Genomic DNA, 26,915 nt, shown 5'->3' with positions numbered 1-26,915 from the left:
ATTCATTCTTGTAATCATTATATGCGTCCCACGCACGGCACGTGGACCAAAATAAACTAATGTTTATCTAACTTCATAAAACTCACAAGTAACTTTTTTGATCCCTTTTATCAACGTTGAACAGAAAACAAAAAGAAGTGGAGAGTCGTGCGTCCAATAGAAACTCTTCCTGGGGGCGAATTACCTGTGTATTCGGGGGTTGGTGTGTGCAATGTCACAAAAGAGAGCTTTCCCTCGTTTTGTCATCCACAAGCAGATTTATATTTCTTTGCCGTGTGCGGCGAGCGTGCAGGGCGCAAAGTGTATAAACACATTCAGACAAAAGTTTTTGTGTGTAAAGTTCAGTCGCGGAAAAGAGGAGAAAGAATAAAGTGCTTTTGAAGGGGATGCGCCGCGAAGGGTTCTCGCAGTGCAGATAAGCGGCGGCAAAGTGGATTACCAGTCCATCGCACCTTATCTCGAACGCACGCGGCTCCCTGCTGGCAGGACGCTCAATTTATTTAATTCCTCTTTCGATTCGAGCTGAGCTGCTCGATTGTTTTGCCGACAAATGATCTTGATTGCGCGCTGAATTATTGCAATAATTATACAACCGATTCCGCCTGGGGAGACCACGTGAATCAAGACCCAATTTTGCGCTCAATCGAGCAAGGGGACGAAATTCTATGCAGTTTCAATTCGATGAAGGCGAGAGCTTAGGTGTATATAAAACAAGAGGGTTGATTAATAGACAAAATGGCTGAGAAGAACTGTTAACTCTGTATAGACTCTGCTTGACAATGCATTCATTTCCCACAAGTGCCTGACTATTTTACTTTGGTCGAGGAAACAAAAAAATAGCTCATTAAATGGTTCGAGATAATATTTTCAAACTCTCTCATTGTCAGCTGACTACCAGGTCATTTAAATTAACATTTTAATTTAATTTTCAAATTTTCAGTAAAAACATTTTTGGAAGTAAGGTAAAATTTTAGTAGACAGTTCTGAATTTGTATAAAATAAGAATAATTGTGTTCGGAACTTTGCAATTTGCCAGTGGATCGAACCTTTTTCGAACCACATATTTTTTACGGCACCAGAACACTCAGTTGAACAATGCATGTTCTGGGCGTGTTTGATTGCGCCGCTTTTTTATGTTTACCAACCTCCCGCCGTGTTATATAGGGGTCGTGTTCTGGCCGCAAAAAATACGGTACGCGTGCCGTCGAATTTCATCTCATTTCTCGTCTGCCTGCTCAGCATTCCAATAAGGCTATCGGATTATAGTTTATTTTCCTTCTGCTCCGTTTGACGAGACTGCGTCCTGCCGCATTCTATTATTGCATCCCTCCAGAGAAATCGAGTGTACATAACTAGTTCACGCGAGTTTTAGGATGACATTTGCAAAAAAATGAATAAAAAGAGTAAGAATTTTTTATTCCATGAAGCAAGATTAACTTTCCTCGGATTAATTTTTCATTGTTTGAGTACGGGCATTGAATGCAAAGTTCAATGGACCGAAATGTTTTTTTTTAATTCCAAATGGAGCACCATGAAGTTTCAATTCACTCCAGGACTTTTGCCAAAGTTGCACTCTTTGTGTTTCTGCGCCCAACTGATTTTTATTCACGCGTCACCCATTGTTTGTAAAAATTCATCATTTCCTCTTGGATTCACCCTCGCAATCAAAACGGGCGGGTGGTTTCTCTGAATGGAACTTCATTTCGCACTGCCTCTACACATCCATCACCGCGCAGGACGATTTATTTACAACACAGTCGGAGAAACAAGCATCCGTTAGTCAAACGTCCATATTTATCTCGTCACAGCAGCCAGCCAGCGATTTGTCTGCGCAGGGCGAATCGGGGCATGTTCAATTTGTCAATGACTGCGTTACGCAAACAGACACGCCGCACCCCCGCGGCTCTTTCGCGAATGCAACCCTCGCAGGGTGAAATGCAACTCTTATTGAGAGAGTGAGTCAAGAGGCTGCTTTGCTTCTTCAAACCTAAGTGTGTGTGTGTCTCTTCAGCAAAATAAGCTGGAATCCGAGCGGTGAAGAGGGTCGGGAAAAGAAAAACGGGGTGGAATTTGCGGGATTGCAGCTCGCGGCGGGTGGAACCCATTATTTCATTAAAAAGCTTGAAAGGAAATTGTACAGTCCTTTGAAGTTGAATTGCGACGCATTTGTAGGAACTATTTCCGAATTGAAAGACGATCTTCTTTGTTTTGGGTTTGGGGAAGAGTTAAAAAGGGGTCGCAAGTTTTCGGTTGAGAACACTCGCATCCAATACTGTAACTTTGATTTGAATCCTGGCTCTTTCCAAGAAGGGTAAAATTTAAAACGATCGACTTTTTCCATTTAGATATCAAAATCACGTAGTGCGACGATTTTTCCGATAATTTAACTGGATTTTGACTGATAAAATCAGTAAAAACGTAAACTTTACGATTTATTCTTGCTTTTCGACATGTGACACGCCTTCTTTTTTCAATTTCCAGGAAACCATTTCAAAATACCCGCAAGTTACGCCCTCTTCTAGTTGTCGCTGTTCACAGAGAAATGATTAGACTTGGCAAAACATGTTAAATGTTTAACGTTTAGAAAACGATTATTTATTTTCTGATTAAAACAACTGATTTTTGTGCACATCACAAAGCAAACCGACGCACCTCCTGAAATTCCCCAGAAACTTCCTTCATCGACAGCAAGACTGATTTTCAGATTAATTATTGCAAGCATCCTGTTGCTTGCGAAAAAAGGTTGGGTCTCCCGCTGAGAGCGGACGGAATGGACGGATTCCAGCAGAGTCTTTATTCCACTTTTCAGGCGTGCTCAAAGCCAGGCCTACCGCGATTAATAAAATAAAAGAAACACCGTCTAGTTCAAACTCGGTGTCGGGCGACAAATTGATCTGGAACGCAAGCAAAACACGAGTAACAACGCGGTAGCGAGACAAAAGTGAGTCATACTCTTTGATGCGGACTGAGGGTGGCGGGGGGTGGTCTCCATGACGACCCGCGGCACCCCCGAGCACGCCGCTTTCACGCCCGCCTCGCCCCTTTGGAAGAGCACGGCGAGGGATGATACGCAGGGACACTTTTACGAGCAGCTTTTTGTGTCTCTTCTCTCTCGCGAAGGCCATCATCTTTTATGGAAAAACAAAATAAAAGACACCGGCTGCGCTGCTCTCTGCTCTGGAGAAACGAAGCCGACACAATTTATAGCATGCGCGTCCAACTAACCGACCGACGAACAATATGAATGCCTCCCGCTCGCCTGACGATTGATAGATTTGTATTCATGGCCCGGTTTTTCCATCCCAATTTGCAGAAAATATGAAAAAAGATTGACAAACCTTTAAACGACTTGTTTGTTAGAGTTTTTATTTGTTTTTAAAAAGTGTTTCTTAAAAAATAAATCGCAAAAACAAATAAAAATATAGAATTAAAAATCCATATATTCAAAATTAATTTAGAATGTGACGAAATTTTCAGACACAGTGCAATTATTTTTAGCTTCTTAAAATTTAAGAAATAAAACCAAACCTACTTTTAAATGTAACATAATCAAGGTAGTTTTACTTTCCTTAGCATCAGTTTGGAGTCATTTTTTGATAATTTTCTAAACCCACCAAATACATGAAAAAAATTGTACTATTAACCGTCTGAATTTTATCATATTTTACAGAACAATATAAAATTAAATACACCTGAAAACGTTGAGGTATTGACGGCAAGACCTTTTTTCCTTTAAAAAGGAAAATTAAACCGACAAAAGTGTTGTCATTTGGTTTCAAATTACAGGTCTTATTTAAATCCTGTCAAAAATAACTTGACCGCCTTTTTAAAAAATTCCATTGGTTTAAAATTTTTATCAAAAATTTCTCAGGAATTCCGGAGAAAGAAAATTCAGGCTAATTTCATCTTTCCCGGCGTGCTCGAAGCCAGGTCTACCGCGATAATTTAAATAATAGAAACACCTTCTAGTTCAAACTCAGTTTCGGGCGACAAATTGATCTGGAAAGCAAGCAAAACACGAGTAACGACGAAGTAGTGCGACAAAAGTGAGTCATACTCTTTACATAGTTAGATTGTTGGTAGAGATCCTAAAATCTAAAAAAAAAAACCAGAAAAATCCACAATTATTGTTTAAGATAAAAGTGACTTTATTTGTTTACTAGACAAAAAAATCTCAAAATAGAAAATCAGAACATATTATGTGAGGTGAATTGAAATATATATTAGTTTTTTTATAATAATTATGTTTGGAAATAATGCTCCATTTGACCAGGACGGGGAATTTTTAAATTATTCAACCCTGGCCCTCGTTTCAATAATTAACATTTTACAGCGGTAAAATTTGACTATCGCAGGATCATTAATTTTTCACAGCGTCCAATCGTTAAAGTCACTGTGGCAATAAAATGCCGATTCGATTTTATCTGCCGTTTTGTCTCATTCTAACCGAATAAAAGCTAGCTTCAGCTTCGACACGACATGAAAATTGCATGTACGCGAGCACGGCTTTAATTACTCTCAACCCGACCCTGCAGAGTCACTGTCGGCGCGTTGCGTGCAGCCGTACGTGCTTACAGCAAAGTTTGACCGGACGAGTTCTTATTTCTGTTCGGAATCGATCTCGGAAAATTCTCCACGATTGTTTCGTACCTTTTCGGTTAATTCGCATTCGCGAGACTTCCTGCCAAAATTCCAGAACAAAACGACATGGTCTCTTCACGACTGCACAGGATATGGGCGAGGTCGTTACCTCTGGTGACTTTCATGTGCTGTTTTCTTGATGGGATTAAAATGAAAATAAATTAATTACATAAACAAGAGAAATTGCAAGAAAAAGGTATACTTGTCAGCGCTGTTTAAACTAAAATGTCTCTTTTAAGTTATTTACACGATAATGCTCTTCAGTTTTGAATCTGAACCATTCAAACTAAAACAGATTGAAAAAAATAACATTTAAATTAACAGTATGAATATTTTCCCTTTTTTATCATAATTATAGTTTAATTCAACTCTCGAACCTGCTTACCCCTAGACGCCGCGTTCAATTGTTAGAAAATTAAAAATTAACCCTCTCTTGATTTTATCGCAAAATATATTTATTTTAATGCGTGGCAAATAAAAAATTTAACCGATGAGATTATTTATTTATCTATCGAAAAGGTGAAAGGTAATCAGGACAAATTGGGCGTTTCCGTTTGGATTTCCCAACTTTTTCCTGGTCAGGAATTTCAACGCCCGCGCTCGGGAGCCCAAATAAATTTTCGCTTTCATGTATTACTTTTACTTCACTTAACGCATTTGACAGCCTTCAAGTCTCTTAAAAAAGCACCCTTCTCTGTCCTCCACGGAGGCAGCCGCCCCTGTAATTAGCCTGTGACTTTCCAGTGGCTACCCTGACTCGATTGTTCCACCTGTCAGCCGCAGGTGTGAGTCTCGTCTCCACATTATTTTCGATTTAAAACGTTTTAAACGAACAGACGTTTCCTCAAAACCATGCTAACAAGTTAATTCTGCTTACTTTTCTACAACGGTTTCGTCTTCAGAAGGTTAAGTCCTCAGGTTCACCCGGTGAGCACGAATTATCCACGAGAAGGCGCACTCACAGTGTACTCACTCAGATCCCGCTTCAAACTGAAGAAAATTATTTGGCCGTCGTGCGGGCCGTCACCGAACTTTCCGCTGCAGATGCGAACACAAACCAAGCAACGAGTACGAGCACTGGCTTCACGAGCGCGCCATCTGCGTAGCGAGTTTAAAAGTTAAATTGCTTGAGTGCTTGTAATAATTCGCTGTGATAAATTATTTTTTGTAAAATTGCCCATTAGATCTCTCAATGAAACACAAATTTGAGTGACACAAAAATTACTCAACAATCATTTCAAGAATTGAAATACAGGAAATCGGCGCAGCCATGGCGAATTTTTATCCAATCAAATACATAATGTTAAAACCTATATAATAATAATTTACAGTATTTTAATCATTTTAATGCCCGTTAAGTCCCATTGCCAATTTTTGCCATAACAATACAATCAAATTTTAATTGTAACTCTTATGATTTTGATTTCTTCATGTATAAATGTATGAGGAGAAAATCTTACAATTTTAGCAAATTAATTTAAAAAAAAAATAAATTTCGTATAAATGATCAGTTTTTTGCCAATTCTATTTATATAGATACAATTTTTTTACGAATTTTTCAATTCTCTGCAGCTAATACAGAAGCTATGAATTAAATTTTGGAGGTAAAATATGATGACTGCGGGGCCGAAACAGCTGCTGAATGGTATATAAATTTGATTCTACAATTTTTCTACTCGACATTTTTGTTATATAATAGAATCTGTTGTACACAAATATGTGTTTAATAAATAAATTTATTGATTGACAATTTGTCTACTTGTTAACCTTCCATGCTAGATTGTTCGCTTGTGGGAGCAGCCATAGTAAAATCAGCAGAATGTAAATATTAGTTTGAATAAAAAATATAATTTTGTCATCAGTATGCAATGAATTTATTTAGACATACGTCTCCAACCCATTCATCTCATTCATGTGTTTTCTTTTTCATAATAGTTACGCGCTATTGGGTTATTTTAAAATTTTTGATCACTAATAGAACAATAACGCTTTGTTTTAAGATGAGAGAGAATTGCAATGCATTCTCTCGATACATTTATTAACTCGTCGCGAATCCTCTTACTCGGATGTGATACATATCAATAATATTAATTAATTACAATAATAATGAGTTGGTTGTTTGGTTGTCCATTACTTTACACTTTTCTCTTTTAGATGCAGGTTAATAAATACATCTATACAACAGCTTCATTGTGTACAATGTAAGTAAGAATATTCGATTGAGGCGGGAGAAAAAATATTCAGACAGATATAAATACAAAATATATCTATTAATCAGATAGAAAGGTGCAATCAAGCGGGAGGTGAGTGCGCTTTCCGTTGAATCAACGAATTAACTTAGTGGACGACGGACTTAAATCAAGAATATCGATACAAAAATATTTGAGCAACAGAGCCAAATAATTTTCATTCCTCTAAAAATCATCGCATATACATTGATGGGCATAAATCATATCACAGAATCCGTCTGCGACACAGAAAACGAACTGAACAGATTTAACAACATTGGTCTTAGGATTTGACTTTTTGTGAGTCAAATGTTCTCTTTAAGAGAGGAACTAACAAACAAACCTGTTGCCATTTGAAAAGCCCCAAGCACCAAGGTCTGATCCACTCGTTTGATATAGTATTTGTATTTAATGCATGTTTTGTGTTTTAACTTGATAATAATCCCTACAACACTGCTTTTTTGCAAAAGATTTCTCGTAAAAATGGCACTCGATATGAGAGGAGATCCAATTATTTTCTTTATTCCCCCCATCAGAAACAGCCTCCCAAGGCAATGAAACACCCAAGTGGAAGTTGCGTTTCCTCATCATGTGCAGAAGGAGAAAGGTAGATAGAAAAGAGAGCAACAAATTTATATCTGCCGACCACTCATGGGGCCAATGCTCAAAGAATATTAAATTTAATCCATCTAGCGTCCTCCCGATTTGGAATGTGCGATGAGCCACTGTAGCGTGATGTCAATGTTGTCTTTTTCCTTGCACGATATTGAGTAGCAGCAAATTTCGCGGTCTTGAATTGCCGACAAGTTCCTGAAGACAGTTGAACATTGTTAGTTATTTTTTTAAATAAAACTTATTTGTCCTAAAACGTCATAACCTTGCTATTTGAAGCAGGGTTAGGTAAAAGGGCAGACTAGATGACAAAAAGACTGTTTTTAAATTTAATATTCTCCATTCTTAACAACTAGTGAATTTGGTGAAAGTTTAAACTAGAAACCAACCATATTTTTGTGTATTAAAAAAGAAAATAATGATAATGGCAAAAGCACCAACGCAAAAATGTTTAAGATTGAACCCCTTAGTTATTAAAAAATTCAAAATCAGGTTCATTTTAATTAATGAAGTGATTGCAAGTTAAGACAACAAATTATTAATAGTTAAATTCGAAACAAAATGGTTCAATAATAGTATTAAAAGATCTAAACTTAAAAATTAAAAAACTCACTACTACTTACAACCTACTGTTATTTTTTTTAAAAAATTAAGTGCTGTGTTATCAATTGAGAAAGTGAGCTTTTCAATAATTATTTACTAAAAGGGGCATATATTTCACAATAGCGCTCAATTTGAACACTAGCAGCAAAAGTTTCTCATAGGAAATGGAAGATCATCGAGTTAATCTTACATTCTTTCAATTAGTCCATTTTCGTCAAGGGCGTGTGGCAAGTCCCTCTTATTGCCGAGAACAAGGACAGGAATTCCTGCCAGCTGTGGCTTGTCCAGCAAATTATGCAGCTCATTTCTAGAAGCCTCAATTTTTTCTGAGTCGGCAGCGTCTACCATATATCTGACAAATAAAAATTGACACAAATTAGACCAAATCTGCGCAGTACTGTTAGCATAGAAAATGTTGATTAAGCGATACATGTTCTAGAAAATAATATTTTATTAAGTGGGCGTGGCGTAGATTTTCTCTAGGTGGAAATTTCAAGCTTTGAGACAGCTCATCTTGTTAATACACACATCATCATAAAAACATGCTTACACAATGGCATTTACGCCTCTGCAGTAACGTTCCCACATCGATCTGAAACGCGGCTGTCCACCAATGTCCCAGACCTTGATGGTCACATTGCCTTTCGTGATTTTACGCATGTTAAAGCCTACGGTGGGGATCATGTCCTCGCTGAATTGGCCGGACTGAAAGGAAAAATTGCGGGTGACAGGAGAAATTAATACATTAAATATGGAAATCTACGCACGGCGATAACATTGACAAAGGTGGTTTTGCCAGAGTACTGCAGGCCCACCAAGGTTAGCTCCATCTCCTCTTTCCAGAAGAGGCTCTTGAACCAGTCCAAGATTCGGTTGATGATTGCGATCATCTTTGGAAAACTGCGGAAAGTCTTTTGGTCAGCGAAAAAGGGGAGTGACCGACCGGGGTCCTCCTCAAAATCAGGCTCTCGCTAGCCTCTGGACAGCTCAAATCCGCCTCGGGCTCCAAGGTTTAAAGCAGGTCACACTCGCGAGAAGCTGCTCAACATTCACACTAACTTATGGCTCGTCAAAATCGAACACAAACACGCACAGATTTCGAGAACTGTGGACGCCGAATCACCGAGTCCCGAGGTTTTCGAAGTCAGGCGATCAGATGACTCACGAGACCAATGTTGCCAACATGGCAGTAAAGTTGTGTTTTGAAAAATTGAAAATTAGGGAGGGAAGGCGAAAAAGGGTATTTTTTAACTAAAATATTTTAATTTTTCAAAAATCTGGCAAAGAGGAATAAAGTTTTAAGATAAACTATTTGTTAACATGGTGTATTCAAAATTAGAAATTTTAATTTTGTTGGCAGCAGCGCAAATTAAAAGGGCTCTATGACAACATTCACATCTTCAACACCACCATGCAAGAAAGGCGCGAAATCAAAACCATTATCCCTGTCACCTGTCACTCTCCGTGCACTTTCTTACCTGACCCTTCTATCATTTTTTTTTAATCACTTCTTATGCTACCACCGAACAACAAGGCAATAATTTCTAACACACTTGGAAGATGCGCGTCAACTATTTGAAAATGTACGAGATATTAACAGCATTATATATTTTAATACTTTGCATAACTTTGCTGTTTGCTGGAATTTTACCTTAATGAAAATAGGTCAAATTAGTTTTAAATTGAAAGAGGACAATATTATATCTATTTTTACAGGTCAAAACCGCAATAAAACCTGCTTGATTAATTTTATAAAATTTATTTTACATTATATTTTTTATTAATTTATTGTCTGTTTGCCTCTTTTGAGAGAAGGCGACCCCCTGATAGCGAACATAATTCGCGAAATAAGCTCCGTACGTGTCCCAATAACATCGCGTACGAATACTATATATACATAGGCGCACGGGCCTCATATTGGAGGGAAGGCCAGTTCAGAAATGGAAATGGACTAGCCCAGCAGCAGGGTCTTTTTGTTGAAACTCTATAGACATTTGTCCCTTGAAATTCATTCACTCGTCAAGCTGGAAAGGTGCCAGTACAGCCAGTAGCGAGCCGGAATAATTTCGCAATATTTACAATCGTCCCAAAATCCAAATTGGGACGGAAAATCGTCATTTCAACGCAAAAAGAGTCAAATGTAGGCGCAAATCAGCCAGCACTTAATCACCAAACATCGCTCCGATTCTCACATTCTAAATCCGCAACGGATGAGCTCAACAAAGCTTGAGAATTTTTATCATCAATTTTTTGGTCAAAACAGTTTTTTTAAATGTAATTTTTAATTATTTAGAACTGTTCAAAATACCACTGTGTCCTTTTTTCGGTTCTAAATTTTCTCGGCAGCATTCATTTGTCCATTTTCCAGCAAAGATTTTTAATATTTACAAATCATTCACAGATCTTGGCAACATGGAAAAATCATGTCTTGTTCGTTTTGGTGGTAAAAAAATGTTATTAAAAATAATTTTAATTCCTGCCATTTTGCGTAATTTCTAAAAAAAATCGCACCTATTATTTTATTTGTTACTTATATTTTCAGTTTTGACTGGAAAACTTGAACTTTACTTTCAAAACGATTTTTTGTATTTCATTTTAAGTTCATGAATTTGGTACAGTTCCCCTTAAAAATGTCAAATATCTTGACAAATGACCAAAAAACTAAATTTTTTAGTATTAATACTCAATTCTTAAAGTAAATACGGGCTGAGACGGGATGCTTCGAAAAACCGTCTAAATCAGTCCAAAAGATATTAAAGCGCTTTTGCCATTCATTTCAAAGAATCAATTTTCGTAAGTCTGTACAACTCAAACATATCTTTTATTTATTGTGTGACAATTATATAATATACTCTTTCCACATTATGTCAACACTTACTTAGTAGAAACTAATTTTCTGCTTTTTTGTACAGAAACACTGGCTAGCAATCCGTTTAATTTCTGTCACCAAAATTAAACCTTTTGTTTGAATTAAGAAATCTTCTTTGAGGGATACATGAAGTAAATAAAGCACATTTGTTTCACTTTACGAATTAAGACCACATGTAAATGTTCTCATTTATTTACACATCTCATACCCATTTTGTGTCACAATAAAAAATAAATAGAAATCGTTACTGCTGACTGAAAGCAGTCCATTGTCTTAATTACAATTTTGGTTTGTGTGTTTGTAATAGAGGGCGGTCTCGTAAATTTCCACACACATGTTAATTAATAATACAGGTGTCTAAACGATAATAACGGTTGCAACTTGCAACTGCACAAAGCAAGACCCGCAAGGAATGTGTGTATTAAGATTAAACCTATATGCAGCTGGTTAAATAATTTTTAGCGATCACAGAACATATATGATTTATCTTTTGATTCTTGAAAATGAATGCAACGTTTCTCCATCGACCAACAACAGCAAAGATAAGTGGTGTGTTTGTGTGTGTGTGGTACATGGAGAGATTGAACAGCACATAATAAACACTAAAATGTACACAACAGTGGCAATGATTTCAATTAATCAACTAGGGAAACTTCATTTTATGTTATTACTCTTAGTAAATATTGTGCGTCCTAACTTTACTTATTTGCATCTCAGGAAAACGAGACCTGTTTTTTTTAGAATTTAAATTGTATTATGTAGTTTGTGCATCAACATCAATAGAGAACATGTTTTTTTGTCAATTAAAATTGCACAAAAAACAATGGCAGTAAAAACAAGTAACATTATGTACTATGTGTATTGAATATGGCTGCGTTTCTCTCTTTTATTCCATCCAAACATTTTGTTTATACAAAGGTGCCGGAGATCAAAATCTTGTTTTCGCGCCGCAATGAATCAAACCAAAATGCTTGTTTTTTGGCACTCGTCCACTTCAACTCTGCGCGTTTGCGTACAAAACTCACGCCTTATAAAAATGCAAATCAATGGAAAATAATCATGCCTCGTGTCTGATATAAAATGTTTGTTCTTAACACCAAAGCCATTCAACAGCGAATACATAATCGTGAACAATAATCACGGATCCTGCCTGATTATCATGTGCTGCTCTCGCCTTTAACGTCCGTTCGTTCATTTCATTCAAGCAATCACTCACAATCAGCGAGAGAGAAAAATATGGCACGGTCGCTTTGCTCTTCTGTCTCATAATTTCTCTCAACAACTACAGACAAACAGAGATATAACTCTCTCCTCCAACACATAATTCGAAAGGAAAACTATGATAGATAACAAGTACATTTGTGTATAGCTACACACTGAGAACGTCAACACATTATACAATTGGCAGTAGGGTAATAAAACAGGTGAACAGACAAATTTGTAATTTACAGTACTCTCTCTTAGATGAACAAAAAGCAGATGGAGTGATACAAGAGATCGTCAAACCTCGATTCAAACTACGGAAAAAATGTTTGGGAGGATGAAAACCAGGCATAGTTTTCAATGAGTAATATAATCAGTAAGAAAGTAGCAATGGAAATTCATTTTAAACAGATTGATTCATGAGGATCAAACGAGATCAGACAGCCAAACCAATTGATCAAAAATTCGCCACGACGTACTGAAAACCGGCGGAAAAGTTACTTTAGCAGTCTTAAGTCTAAATTTAGCAAAATGTGCCAGAAGAACGCCGTGGCTTCTTGACATGGTGATGGCAGCGACATTGCGATAACCAAAGTAAGTTCCACGCCTGTTGTGAGCTGCTAGGCCAGCGCTAAGCCTATCAGAGTGCCCTTTGATGCGTCGCCAGTGTTCTTGTGGCACTTTTTGCTACGTTCAGACCAAAAACAGCTCATTTAGTAACAGATTTAACATTTCGACCGATTTTTGGCCAGCCGTGTTGAAATTTCGAATGAATGATTTAGCTGCCCAAACTGATTGGAACCTCAGGAATTGATTAATATTGAAAAATTCCAGTGCCATCAAAACTGAAGTTTTGGCTCTTTTCAGTGATGAATCAATCCTAAGAGGCCAAAAACCTTAAATTGGAACATTTCAGTGCGAAGCAAGGATCAGCCAATGAACAGAGAGGAAATGATAAATTCCGGATGGTAAAGACAGGAATAGGATAAGACAGGATTTTATTTATGGTATTCAGATTTTTTTATATTAGTCAGCACTAACAGGACATCGCAAGTTTCATTAAAAAGGAGCGCTCAATTGACGGCAGTCAAGGTCCTAAAAGTAAAGTTCAGAAGATGAAAAAAATAGTTTCACGTTTTAGACATATTTCCAGATGTTAGCCAATTTTTATTAACCTCAGACAAATAAGTTTAAATAAAAAAAATCCAGAAAACGGTTTTTGTGAGAAATTTTAACGTCTCAAAAACCTTTTGAATCGCTCCCCAATTTAACGAGGAATTGACTAGTTGTACAAATCCTTAGTGTTTGAAGCCGCCAACAGATGGCACCACCATATATACCTTCTTAATAAATTCATTTTTAACGCACTTCCGCTGCGAAATCAGACTCAATCCTGCCACTGTGCATTCTTCGCTTAATTAGCTTTATTTAAACGTGCTGAAAACTAAAATCGGTTAAGCCAATCACCGTAGAATCGTGAAATTTTTTATTGAAATATGAAAGCTTTTCCAACGTTTCTACGGCGAATGGCTGGACTGATTTTGGTTCTCAGCACTTAAAAAGAAAGCACATTAAGTGAACAATTTGCAGTAGCAGGATTGAGTCTGAAATCACAGCGGAAGTGACTTAAAGTTAAATTTATTACTAAAGTCTATGGTGGCGCCATCTGTTGGTGGCTTTGAACACAAAGGGTTTATGCAACTGGCGAATTTCTTACAATTGACCAGTTGCATAAGCCCTTAGTTATTGAAGCCGTCAACAGATGGCGCAACCACAGACTTTCTGGAAAATTTTGTTTTAAGCGGTTTTAAGGCATTTCCGCTGCGATTTCAGACTCAATCTAGCTTTTTAGCTTTTTTTTTAATTAATTTGCTTTTTTTGACGTGCTGAAAACCAAAATCGGTTCAGCCAATCGCCGTAGAAACGTTGCAAGAGATTTTTTTATTTCAAAAAAATAGTTTTTCACGATTCTCTGGCGATTGGCTGAACCGATTTTGGTTTTCAGCACGTCAAAAAATAGCAAATTAATTGAAGAATGCACAGTAGCTAGATTGAGTTTGAAATCGCAGTGGAAGTGCCTTAAAATCAAAAGTCTACGGTGGCGCCATCTGTTGGCGGCTTCGAACACTTCTGGTTTATGCAACTGGTGAATTAATAGGTAGAAGTGTTCAGAACTTGGTATTTTCTAAAAACGTGGTTTCTACAAAAAATTAAGTTCCCATGAGAAATAACTGGATTGAAAATCCAATTTGTAAATTGGATCCTAGATTCACCGTGACTGCAAAAAAAATTTAAAATAATAGTTTTGATATTGGGATAAAATAGGACCAGAAAACAAAAAGTTTTCAGGAACAGGATAATTCGGGATAGGATTTCTTGGACCAAAACCTTCCTCATGACACTCTACGATGCCATATTTCAGCAAGCCTGGTAATGTGCGTTTCGCGTTGGCTGGTCGGTCCCGCATTCCACTCGAAAAGGATGAACAAGAAGAGCGAGAGTAAAATAGCCATGTAAAGAGAGACCACGCAGAGTACATTCAATCGAGATTGGTATAAAAAAGGAAAAAATCGAATATAGTAGAGTCTGTGGCTAAAAACGGTGACGGATTGAATCACTCGTTGGCCGTCGAAGCCCAGCGGTCAAACTCGATGCCGCTGTCTGGGCTGGCGCCAGTGGGCAGCAGCGGCGACAGGAACTGCGAGTTCTGCGGCTGGCACGTGCAGTCGGGCCGGCCGCATGGACAGCGCCGCTGGAGGGTCGCGTGGCCGCGCAGGGCCGCCACCTCAGGTGGCTGGATGGTGAGCAGGGGCGTGTGCGACGGCCCGAGGTCGCCGCGCAGGCGCAGCTCCTGCTCGAATGAGTGCAGCTGCTCCATGAAGTTGAAATTGGGCGCGATGTTGGACTTGCGGTTGCGCACAACGTTGAAAGCGTCGTTCAGCGGCAGGTGCATCTTGTACATGAGGTAAGCGACGGTGATGGTAACTGAGCGGGAGACGCCAGCTAGGCAGTGGACCAGCACGCCCTTCTGGCCATTGCGGGCCTCATCTGAAAGCGAACGTTTTTTTTTTAATTTGGTGCATGGATATGGGTTAAGTTAAAACGTATATACTTAATTTTCTAATGATTTTATAGACAAGTAAAAATCTAAATTTTAAATTGATTTATTGTTTAACCAAAAATATCTGGAATATCTATTTCAAAAATATGGAATTTATAAAAGTAATTAAAAATCTGAACATTGGCCCGGTTAGATTTATTCATGACCAAAAAGAAGCTAATATTCAACTCAGAAAGTTAAAAAATTAGACCAAAAAGAAGCTAATACTCAACTCAGAATGTTTGAAAAATAAATCTCGAACCATTAATAAGCAACTTGTAGTTTTTTCAAGCCAAATTAGAAAATTAATAGACTTATCCTGTAAATACAAAAAAATGACATCGTTGAGAAGAATACACAATAAATTTCTTCGTGAAACTGACATTGAAATTCAATTTTAAATCCACCCCCATTGAAATATCCCTTAAGGGTTTTTATTATTTCGATTTGAAAAATCAATAATCATTTTGATTATTAAACACGAGTTTGCCAAAAAGTCTAATTCTGTAAGTTCATGGAACCAATTTTAGCTTTTGTCTAATTAAAAGCCCTGGGATTTTTTCCTCTGCTCTTTTTATTTCCTCTAACGATCTGTTCAGACGGGTAAGGTGATTGACGCAGCGCCCACACCACGTAGCACGAAATCAAATGTAGCTATGTCAGCCCCTACAATTCCATTCATGTTAAATAGGAGCGTCTGCGCACCTCCAGCCACCCACGCAGAGCCCTTGGTCGACTGTTCGCCTACGCACACCAACCGCCCTCGCAGCCCCGACGAGCGAGCAGGCGAGCGGGGCGCCCACGCAGCCAACAGCACGAATGCCTCCGCAGCTAGGTGCAGATTTCTTTGTTTATATACCACGAATCGGGCACAAACACATGGCTGTACGTGCGCTATATCTCGGGTACCTTTCCTGCAAGCGAATCCTTTTGAATTTGAATGTTGGTCGAAAATTTCTTTGACTCGTATTTTATATATTTAGACTCAAAATATTATGGGAAAATAAATCTCTAGATTATCACAGAAGATGTCTAAAAACACGGATGAAAAAAAAATTGAAAGAATACACAGCGGCAAGTCGGGATTTATTAAATAATACAAAATTGATTGTTCATTAGTAGGAAAGTGCGAAATCAATTATCAACTATTTTCATGTTACATCAATTGAGCACGATTTTGAGTTTGTAAGCATTTTGACGCATTTCATTAATAATAGTTTCTTAGATTATTTCTGCAAATCCAGTTAATAGATTATTTAATCAGGATTTCAGCTTAAAATCTCAGTAAAAAATTTTTTGCTTAAAATGCCCGGATGCTTCTTTTGATTCTCATCAGTTAAAGCGTCATTCTCGCGTCTCATGAATAATGCACGGCGGAAATGCGTGTCAGAATGTGTTTACACGTTTACACCGCACTCAGACTCTTTGTTCTAATCGACAACCAGTGTTTCTGCGCCGTATGACTAAAAGAACAATTAATTTGCCGCCTTGAAATACTAATGTGGTCGCCTCAATGAGTTATAAAATTTAATTTTGGGCCGATTTCAACACCAATTTCAATACAATAGGCGCTTCCCGGTAATTATGGAGTGGTTGTCAAAATGTAAGAGGCACCAACGGACGCCGTTTGGTCGTTGGACCTTTCTTCTATCAGCGGCGATGAGCAGCGCGGCGGAAACTGGTGGGAGCCGCCGAGCCGACCCGTCGAGCGGGCGGGCGAGAGAGGGGCCGGATGCGTGGTCATTAGCGGCGGGTGGGTTGGTGGGTGGGTGCGGCCGCGAGACCGGCGAACGATCAAAAAGCCAGCAGAAATAAGGAACAATTTCTCGCATTCGAAAGAGATTTTCTGTCGAAACGTGCAAAATGATCATCGTGGCACGGTGCCAGAAATATCTGCGCAGTTTTTCGCGCACGCCAGCCATAAAGAAGGAAAATCTCGTCCGTTTTCACCAGCAGCAACCAACGGCTCTATTGCCTGCCAAGGTCACCGCCAAGTAACATAAAAGTCGCTTTGTGGTCCAGTTGAAAAAGTCGTAAAGCCATGGCGAATGCGGCTTCTTTCATGACTTTTGCTCTAGCGCAAAGATTGTGAATAAAACAACTTGAAGAGTGTTTCTTGGTAGCACAACAAAGAAATGAGCACAGTTTCTTGTTTCTATCAGCAATAAGTGATGTCAAGATGAATCTTTCTTTTATCAGGACAGAGGCCAAATAAAAATTTGGATGAATTTAGTTATTTAAAATTCCATTTAAGATCGATCATGAACACTCAAGGAAGGCGTTTAAACAGGGTATATAAATAAGGCCTGCAACTAACGCATTTTGAAAAGGTTTGATATTTTTAAGAATTTGTTGCATGAAGATTGTATTAGAATTTTATGTGACATTTTATCTACTGCACTACCTTCAATTGATTATTTTGAACGGACCATACAAGAAAAATATTATAAAAAAAAACACTTTCCCAACAAATTTGACTCCTTAATACTTTTGAAAATAAAAACCTTAATTTTTACAATAAGAATTCAATAACTTTCCAAACTGTCCAAATCAGCAATTATTTAAATTATTAGTTTCTAACAGTAAAATTGAAGTGCTTTCATGAATAGTGCACTAGTTGGAGCCAAAACATATCGAGATGAATTTAGTTTCGGATTTGAAACTACGATTTCAATTCTGATTATGATTACCCGGCAAAAAACAATAAACGTTTATGAAAAAACTTGATCCAGCTTAGTGGCGCACAACACATCTTTCGATTCAAGGGGGTGCAACAAGGATCGGGGTGCGCCTGAACAGAGTGAGAGATCGGCCCTGAGGAGCGTGTGCGGGGGTGGGTAAATATTGACTTGCGTGAATGACTATGGGCAGGTCAGCGGCGGGCGGCAGGGGCGCCCCTCGCGGCGGCCGCGCCACTCAGGCGGGTTCATTCAGCTGGCTGCGCTGCCCGCCCGGTCGGTCGAGGGTGCGCAGGTGGTGTGGGCGGGTGGCAGCCGCCGATCAATACCAGTCCGTTCCCTTCCCAACGCACCCAAAATAAAAGCCTAATTCCGAAATACACCCTATTAGGGGCAATCACGATAAGTTAGTCATTCCCCAATCATTATTGAATCCGGATTCCAACGCAATTGGGAACTTGAGAGGTGCTTTTTTTCGGAGAAATTGGTTACATGATACGAGTTCAAGGTCGGCGGTGGGCGAATCTTCTCGCGGGGGTGGGTGGGCGAGAGGCTTTTGAGCGGCGAAAGCTTTTTGGCGCCCTCATCGCAAACTCCAATGATGCTTACCTTTTTATTAGAAAGGTGTGTTGAGATAGGGATGTTAGGTTTTCTTTTTAACTTTTTGGTATTTATTTTAAGATTGATAACTGGTGTTATTGGCAGCTGATATCTAATCTATTTAAATGAAAACAATCTAAATTCGTTTCAAACGAAGATAACATGCATTATTAATAATGCAGGCAGGTGCTCCAAGTTTTTTTTACCGAATCTCGTTTGATTAAAATAATGCCACTCAAATAAAATGACACGCTGTAAGTTTGCCATTGGTTAATATTTTTTCAATAATTTAGTTTCAGCTATCATTATAGTGTGTGGGAGGAAATCAATTAAATTTACCAATGAACTCGATGGCCTTGGGGAAGAAGCAAGCGAGGTTTTGGTTCCAGTGGTCAGCGATCGGGATTTGCATGTAGCGGATGTTGCCCGAGTCCTCGAACACATTCGGCAAGTCTGGAGTCACGTTCAGAATGTACTGAAACAAACAGGCAAAATTGGAGCACAATGTCTCAAAAACATGAATTCTAAAGGGGGAAAAACGGGTACGCTGCATACCTGAATGCGGTGCCTCTGGAGGGCTTCACTGTCCTCGCTGTTGGCCGCGTTGCCAAGGAATAAAAAGGGCACAATCTCGACTGGAAACTCGCGGTCCTCGTCGAGACCAAGAGAAGAGTCGCACCGATCGGCATCGTCAACGTCCGAGGAGCCGCCGCCAGAAGAGCTGGACGCGCTGGACGAACTAGAGGAAATGCGCAGGGACCGCAGTCCCATCAGCGGCGCTGGAACGTCGGCCGCGTCGCTCTCGCACCACTCAGGGTAGCGAGTTTTGAAGTCAGCAAAGCCACCTGAAAACACAAAGAGAAAAAGTTGAACATAGGCCGCAAGCCACAACTTCCTCATTGGTTCTAAAAATAAAATAAAAATGCTACGCAAAATAATATTTTAGATATGAAAAATGGAACATAAATTAAAAAGGTCCTTGGAATTAAAAAAAATATTTATTTTTTCGTTATAGTCTTCTTAAGTATACATATTTTAAGACAACGTTTTAGTATAATTAGAATTAGATTATTATACTCTCACTTTTGTGAACGCAAAGAGATCCCCGTTCCTCCAGATTTTCCTCCAATTTTCCGGAAAATTTCAGTTCAATTTTTCCTCTCTTTTTGATATTTCGACAATGCAAAAAACCCAAATGAAAATTTAAAAATTGCAGACCACATCAAAACTAATGGAACCACCGGGCCCAGCTTCCTATTCACTAATATTCATGTTTTAGTTTGCATTTTTACTGTGTGCGTTTTCCCACGCACAACGGTTACTTTCCTTTTCGGTTCCAGGCTATTTAAAACGGTGTGTCTGTTCTTCCGAATGAACAATTTTTTCGCTTTGAAAGGAGCGTCCGTTGGTGTTGCCGCTTCTAGTGCAACCGTCCGCGTCCAACCGAAAGAGGCGTCTATCTGCTATTTCGAGACTTCCGGCTGTCGCGGGAAGCGATTTCATTCATTCATTCACAGCTCGGCGCTCCCTATGGCTCCGTTCGTTCGTTCGTTCATTCACGGAGTTTTCTTATCTTGCACTCTCGTCCGGCAGCCGGCCCCCTGCTTTCGTTTTCCGTTTCCAATGCGCCTTGCTTCACTTCGTTTCGCTCATTCATGAAGACAGATAACGAACAGCGATTTCCTCCCGACGAAATGCGCTTTCAAAGTCCCGATTTTAATCGTGCAATTCGACGCGTGGTCGTTTGCCCTTTACCACTACATAACACTATTTTTGTAAGCAGACGTCGGCGCCAATCGATTTTGCGGCAAGCTCATCACACACAGCGCCAGCAAAAACCCCCTGGTGGACCCTTTGACTCACTCTACTTTGATCTCACCTGGCTGAATAGAAAAACATTGGGCAGACGAGCTAAATTTACCTTCACAGCTTTTGTGCTGCTGGCAGTCGGTGCCTTTTCGAGCACCACAGATCGATTTTGGCGCCGTTTTAAGCCATTAATTCTATTCCTCTTCGCCCCCCAGAATGAATTACATATGAATTCATTCGCTTGCCTCCCGGCATGTTCTAAAAACGTACTAAGGGCGAAATAATGTCGAGGTTTTACAGAATTCATGCATATTCCACAATGAGGACACTTCCCAGTTTGTTATATCTTTTAAGACACCGTCACACGCGAGTTTCGATCTTTCTACTTTCGGCCAAATTGAAAATTATTTTGGACTGCTGTCACGACGTATTGAAATTTTGTCCGCATTGTTCGAGTAATGATGCCATCGGCCTCGAAGGGCGCTTATACAGAAGTCAAAATAGGAGTTGATCGATATACTGTTTACCTTGAAATATAGGGGATGAAATACAGCGTTGTTGGAAGGTCATACGGCTTTTGTAATGCAACCTTGTTATACGCAACTCATCTCTATTGAGTAAAAACCAACTGTCGGTAACTTTTTATGTGCGAGCACTATGATTTACAGACCATCACATCACATGATCACGAATCATGTGTTTTCAAGCCTTTTGATACTTTTAATAACGATTATTATTTCCAATTATAACTAACAAATCTACAAATCGATCATTTAATAAGGATTTTACCTAAAAATCTGTTAAAATGTCAAATTTTACGATTTGCGACAATGCCACACCTTCTTTTTTATTTTCCAAGGAACCACGCGAGCTACACCCTATTTCAGTGGTTGCTGTTATGAAACAGGGTAATCTGTGCTGGAATAACCGACTATTAGAAACAAAAACAAACAATTACATTTGCACATCCTTAGGAATAACATAGAAATGAATGCTGTTGAGCAAGTCAAGGCGGCCTAGATTGTTGTTTCTAAAAACCGCAACAAACAAGATAGTTTCAAGAAGTATAGGGCATCTTCACGTGCGGAAATAATTGTTATCGGTCAAAATCTGACTCCGCGTGATTGTCGTCTGATCACGTGAATTGCAAATGCTTGGCGTGGCAGGGACACGTGCGAGCAAATTTTCCAGGCTTCTCTCTTTCAAGGAAGCACCGGCAACAAGTAGAAGCCATTTGTGGCCACCCGAGCTTTTTCCTCGTCGACGCTTTTGAAAGAACAGTTTGTGTGCTCAGCCAAAATTAGCCTCTCAGTCAGAGTGTCTGGACCAGCACAGCTTGCAAAATAGACATGTTAGCGCCTGGTCCAGGCCAGAAGCTGGTATCTTTCATCAACAAATTAACTACGTTATTTATTGCAATCTGTTAGTGTATTAAATTTCTTGGCAGAAGTATGAAAGCAATGAAAATATCACAAAAACAGAGTTGTGTGATTAAAAAACTTAGCTACTATGAATTTACTATTTAGAGACAAAAATTCCAGCTCCTTATACATATTATATAGCGTAAAATGTAAAAAAATTGAATATCCCGAAATTATTCAAGTAAATACCGTTCAAAATATATTTGAGAAATTATTTGGATAGTACTTACCATCTGTTCCATTTTGTTAATTTTGGAATTGTAGTATTTTTTTTAATTATTCACATATATATCCAAAGAAATTATAAATTTTAATGCATGGTCTCAAAATGTTTTTAAACTGCTATATTGCTCGTAAAGCAATAAATTTAATTTTAACTAAGCTAAGTAGTATCACATAGAATTAATAATATATTTACCTATTTTAAAATAAGAGAACGTGGACGACACTCTGTCTGGAGAGCACGTTCTCTAGTCGCCCTTATCTCTTTGAGAAAGTTTATAATATCAATTTCAGTTGTCATTTTATATAGAGGAAAAAAATGTGACATTTGATTTTCTTTAATTAATTTAGCTCCAATAAGGACCTTTCATTTCACTAATTTCATTTCTATCAATCAAATTCGTCACCTTTTTCAGCTAAGGAGAGAATGTTAGTCACCGAGGAATGAAGCGCATTTTGCACGTCAAAAAGCTTCGTGAGTCAACTCAACACGCAAGTCGCTTCGGAGCATTCCCTACCATTCGCAGGCAGAGCCAGAAAATGCTGATAAAAGGCGTATAAAAGTTATACAAAACTTCGCTGCGTGTTCTTTTAACGACCCTCAACCCGACCGCGGGAACGCGCGAGCGAAAGAAGAGAATGTCGACAGAGCGAGAATAAACACCGGAAGCGTTGCAGCAATCTTCTTGCTCCAAGTATAATTCCATCGTCTCCGGCTTTAATTACGCATACACTGTGCCTACTCTTTCTTTCTTTCTTTCTCCCGCTCGTCGCGTTTAGCGCGGTGTTCACCGCGGCCAACGCCGGCCTTGAATGAAACGTGCATGCTAATGACTCACTCGGCGTCACGCATCAATTAAACCAGCACTGCCATTCACCCAAAGCGGCCAATTTCCTTTCTTTCGACGCACGAACAATTAAAGCAAAGAGCAACAGGTTCATCCCAATCGCGGCTTTAACCCTTCCTCACGCCCAAAATGCAAACAGAAGTTAGCTTTACGTTGTAGGAGGTTGGTGATACATAAAAATTAGAACTTTAGCAAACAGACAAAAATTAAAACATATATTCCGAAATTAATAAATTTTCAATTTACGTAAAAATGTTGAAAACTCACGATTTTCCTCACATATATATATGTTGTTACAAATATAATATAGTGGTCTTTTTCAAATAACATTCAAAAATTATTTTTCCTCAATTTCAAGAAAAACCACCAAAAGTATTGATAAAGGTCTAGTCTAGAAATTCCAAATGATTGTGTTGAATTGTAACAATAATGCTTTATTTAAAAAAATTATTATATTAACTGACATAATCCATTTTGTGATTGCATTCCAACTAATTCAAGCAGTTTGAACTCATTAAATGATGACAGCCTAATTTATTTTAAATATAATAGGAATATTTTGATGTGGCCGGTTTTCATTAGAGCATGAACTGCTATCCGTCGAGTGACCCTTCTCACCGGATGTGCCTCATGGCTGATGTTGACGCTTTACAAACGTCATTGATTACGAATTTAGGACAAGAAAGGAGACACAAGATAGACCAAAAAATAATGTTTTCTTTCTCGAAGCCCACGGTCGGCATTATGCGATATCTGCTACGTGGGCGTGAAGCGCGAAGCTGCAAAATTAAGTGAGCGTGGGCTCACTTGCAGGAATTTAACTCTCGAGGCGCCAGTTAATTTCTCCGCGACGACGGCGATTGAAAAATTGATTATAAACAAGGCAGAGAAAGTGCGCTTCACATCAACTTGCGCAGGACGTGGCGTAACAAATTAGGGAGAAATGCTCATTCATCCGAGAGTAAAATTGTGAGCAGCAATTTGTTTTTATGTGCGCATTGCGTGCGGAAAACGATTCACCTCTCTCACAATCAGTGTGCCAACGGCTGATAACGACAGCTCGCGGGCTTCATTGAGAGAGGGAATAATTATTGGAGCGTTGGCGTAGGTTGGCTGATGCTGCGTGGGCCCTTTGCACAACTACTTTTGCGTGGGCGGATTCAGGACGCAAGGGAGACACGCTCGGGGCGTCTACCCCCTCTGAGGCAATTATTTCGCCAAACTCCAAGGCATAGCAAAACAAACCGGTACTTCGAACTGCTGAACAATCTCTCAAAAATATTTTTAAAAAATCAAACAAAAATTTGTTGCTTCATTTAGGCAGATTTTTTTACTGGAGATATCAGACCGAAAAAACATGAAAGAATACAATAAAACGAGTTAAATTTGAAATTTGATAGGACAAAAATTGAAAAATGGCCTGCTAGTATTTTTAAGAGCTAATTTGTAAAGAAAAATGTATTAAGGTCTTCTTCATTCACCTCTCTACCATACCAGAAAATTTTAAAACAATTTTTGCATCGGACATGCGAACTTAATTGAACTTAGTGAAGTTAGAAGAAACTGACCAAATGAAATTTTGATCTTATGAGGATTTCAATTAATATTATTTAAAATAATGGGAAACCTATGTCATCAAATCATAAAATAAAAATTTAATCAAATAATGACATTCAGAAATATTTCTTGATTTTTTAATTTTAATTTTTGATATTTTTTGAGTGGTCTCAATAAATGGCTTGAGAAAGGCAAACGGATTCAAATATTTAAAATATTATCTGTGGCAGTTTATTGATGGGTTAGGAACGATTCATCATCAGACAAAATTTATTAATTCATCATTAATTTTTAAAAATAGTTTGAAACTAAAAATTTAAAACATGTAAAATGTTGAAAAATGTCAGCCTTAAGAAAAATTGTAGATTTTAATTTAAAATTTGTCGGCCCAAATAACATCTATTATTATAGTATCCAGCAGTTTTTCGTGAAGCAAGAATGGCCCATTATTCTATTCGACTCCTGAATTTTTGTTGAAAAATATTTAGTGGCATCCTTAGCTCAAAATATAATGCTAGATAGACAAAAATCGGCTGGTGGTGGAAGTTCTTTACAAAAGTATGTATACAACATTGATCCATAAAATGCTTTATATACATAGGTTTCATTGTTGTTTATACAAACAACCAGATGTGCGCGTCGAATTTGGGTTCTTTTAAAATGTACAGGCGGACAGTTTCTTTATTTATCTGTCAAAGATATAAATGAGGTAAGCACCCTGCTGTCCCAATTTAATAGACCTTTTTTAAGGGATGCTCCCTGAGAAACTGTCGGTTGACCTTCTCTCGCGGACTTTAACATTTCCAAAAAATAAATGATTTTCTTCTGGTTGACCACGTTGTGTTATTTCATCGACATCTGGTCACCATGGATGTTCATTAATCATTGCACAAGTATTGAGTTTGGCATCTATTCTAATTATTGCCTTATAATCAATTTAATTGCCTATCCATTCCATTATTGATTGCGAAATTTTTTTATATAATATGCTAAAATAATTATTAAAATGGAAATACAGGAAATACGTTCTCAAACCTGGGAATTTCTCCATTTAACCACCTAAAACAATGAAATAGGTTGCTTTATCGAAATCGAAAGTGACTGCCCCCGTTTATAAAATACATTATTCATTATTACGTTAATTGTTATTGCATAATGCACATTCTTCTGAAGTGGGGTAGGTTACGCAAGAGATTCTGCCAGTTTTCCGGCTGCTTCCCGGGTTTTGGCGAGCACTCGGAAATCACGGGCGGGCGTTTTATTGATTGAGAGCGCGCGCTAGCTCAATGATAACTCTTTCATGAGCAGCAAACTGTTGCCCCGCGCGCGTGAATGGAACCAACCGGCTGGTCGAGGGCATGCGCCCACCTTCCGCCCCCACCCGCCGTCACAATGGAATGCTCCACCAAAACAAATGGCACAAAACAACCCGCAGAATTACCCGAAATCACCCTTAATCGCGAATTCGGTCCCAAGAAGCAATATAAGACTCGATGCCTAAATTTTAAATTTCCCGCCAGAGGGAGTTCAAAGTATTTCAAGCTTTCCAGGGGTCACCGCGGTGCACTCCCGGGGTCAGGGGGCTTCTAGAGGGGAGGGGTGAGGATTGGCACCCATGGGCACGCCAGCGGGGCTCGCGCGGGCCGCAGAAAAGAAAACAACTCACCGCTGAGGCATGCGACTCGGCAGCCATCTTGTTTGAGCCTCCTGGTCAGGATTTCGAGCGTGTCGTTGTAGAGCGGGTGCGAGGTGTCGGCGGCGGCCGACTCTCCGTACACGACGAACACCTGGTTGCCGATGGCGTCGGCAATCTTGGCCTTGAGCTCTCGGCACTTGATGGTGGAGACGAGCTCGATCTTGCCGGCGGCCAGTCTGCGCAGCATAATGCTCGGGATGGACAGGTTGACGGCGTGCCTGATGTGCGCCTCGCCAAACTCGACCGAGCTGCGACAGTCGATCAGAATGCACCGGCCGCTGTCCGTGCGCAGCTCCCGCAGCAGCCACTCGGCGTCCACGGCCGTCACCGCCGACGAGCAGCCGCCGTCGTCGTCGCTGCGCATCGCCGAATCGCCGTCGTCTGGCGAAGGCATCGCAAATTCTTTAGACACTCGAGCACCGTGCTCTCCGCTTTACATGCCGTTCGGACACCTCGCTCTTGCGCCCGGACAAGCGAATCCCGCGTGACGTCGCACCGACAGCTCGCACGGGGTCTCAATGGCTCTGATCCGTTTGCGCCCTGCCTGCACCAGCTCCAGCTCTACCGCGATTCGCCCAAAAACCGGTTTCTCTCCTGCAAACCATCGGTTGTAACAGGTTTAACGTTCAAATTGCGCCTCCAAACACCGGTTGTCGGCACAAATATCGATGTTCATTTCCCCCACCAGCCCCACTCGCATCTCGTGTGTGGGTTTCGCTAGGGTCACGTGGTCTATTCGCTGGCCAATAACAGTCGCCTCGTGACGTCACTTCATTGACTACTTTTAAGAATGAGGGTGCTACTGCGGGGGTGGCGTGTTTTGCCGCC

General features: G+C 39.4%; 3 protein-coding genes across 4 annotated transcripts in view; all 3 read right to left on the bottom strand.

Moving 5' to 3' along the window:
• Positions 1–5,648, bottom strand: part of stan (Protocadherin-like wing polarity protein stan) — a 45,510-nt gene extending 39,862 nt beyond the window's left edge. For both annotated transcript variants that reach the window (XM_065476632.1, XM_065476633.1), the window contains exon 1: positions 5,519–5,648. The gene's annotated coding sequence lies outside the window, so the exon portion shown is untranslated. The remainder of the gene's footprint in view (positions 1–5,518) is intronic.
• Positions 5,649–6,491: 843 nt separating this feature from the next.
• Arl8 (ADP-ribosylation factor-like protein 8) lies at positions 6,492–9,250 on the bottom strand. The gene is made up of 4 exons (XM_065496697.1): positions 8,852–9,250; positions 8,635–8,789; positions 8,275–8,436; positions 6,492–7,679 (listed from the first exon to the last, which is right to left on the bottom strand). Exons 1-4 carry the CDS (start codon positions 8,972–8,974, stop codon positions 7,559–7,561), a joined length of 561 nt encoding a protein of 186 aa, XP_065352769.1. The 5' UTR covers positions 8,975–9,250; the 3' UTR covers positions 6,492–7,558.
• A 1,848-nt stretch (positions 9,251–11,098) lies between these two features.
• Positions 11,099–26,638, bottom strand: LOC135938468 (dual specificity protein phosphatase Mpk3-like). The gene is made up of 4 exons (XM_065482115.1): positions 26,058–26,638; positions 19,090–19,379; positions 18,874–19,009; positions 11,099–15,204 (listed from the first exon to the last, which is right to left on the bottom strand). The coding sequence occupies exons 1-4, from the start codon at positions 26,479–26,481 to the stop codon at positions 14,771–14,773; spliced, it is 1,284 nt and encodes a 427-aa protein (XP_065338187.1). The 5' UTR covers positions 26,482–26,638; the 3' UTR covers positions 11,099–14,770.
• Between the last annotated feature and the right edge of the window lie 277 nt (positions 26,639–26,915).

The sequence above is a fragment of the Cloeon dipterum genome, chromosome 1 (genome assembly GCF_949628265.1).
Source record: "Cloeon dipterum chromosome 1, ieCloDipt1.1, whole genome shotgun sequence".
Lineage (NCBI taxonomy): Eukaryota > Metazoa > Arthropoda > Insecta > Ephemeroptera > Baetidae > Cloeon > Cloeon dipterum.
The sequence above is the reverse complement of the archived record's forward strand: the minus strand, read 5'-3'. Positions and strand labels throughout refer to the sequence as shown.

What these genes read in the sequence shown, in the direction of transcription:
- LOC135938468 (XM_065482115.1), bottom strand. Translation starts at nt 26,481, where the DNA reads ATGCCTTCGCCAGACGACGGCGATTCGGCGATGCGCAGCGACGACGAC. An exon ending in CCGAGTCGCATGCCTCAGCG is followed by an intron (nt 19,380 to 26,057) that starts GTGAGTTGTTTT and finishes TTGTGTTTTCAG; the next exon opens with GTGGCTTTGCTGACTTCAAA. An exon ending in CAAGGCCATCGAGTTCATTG is followed by an intron (nt 15,205 to 18,873) that starts GTAAATTTAATT and finishes GTTCGCTTTCAG; the next exon opens with ATGAGGCCCGCAATGGCCAG.
- Arl8 (XM_065496697.1), bottom strand. Translation starts at nt 8,974, where the DNA reads ATGATCGCAATCATCAACCGAATCTTGGACTGGTTCAAGAGCCTCTTC. An exon ending in AGAGGCGTAAATGCCATTGT is followed by an intron (nt 8,437 to 8,634) that starts GTAAGCATGTTT and finishes TTTATTTGTCAG; the next exon opens with ATATATGGTAGACGCTGCCG. An exon ending in AATGGACTAATTGAAAGAAT is followed by an intron (nt 7,680 to 8,274) that starts GTAAGATTAACT and finishes AACTGTCTTCAG; the next exon opens with GAACTTGTCGGCAATTCAAG.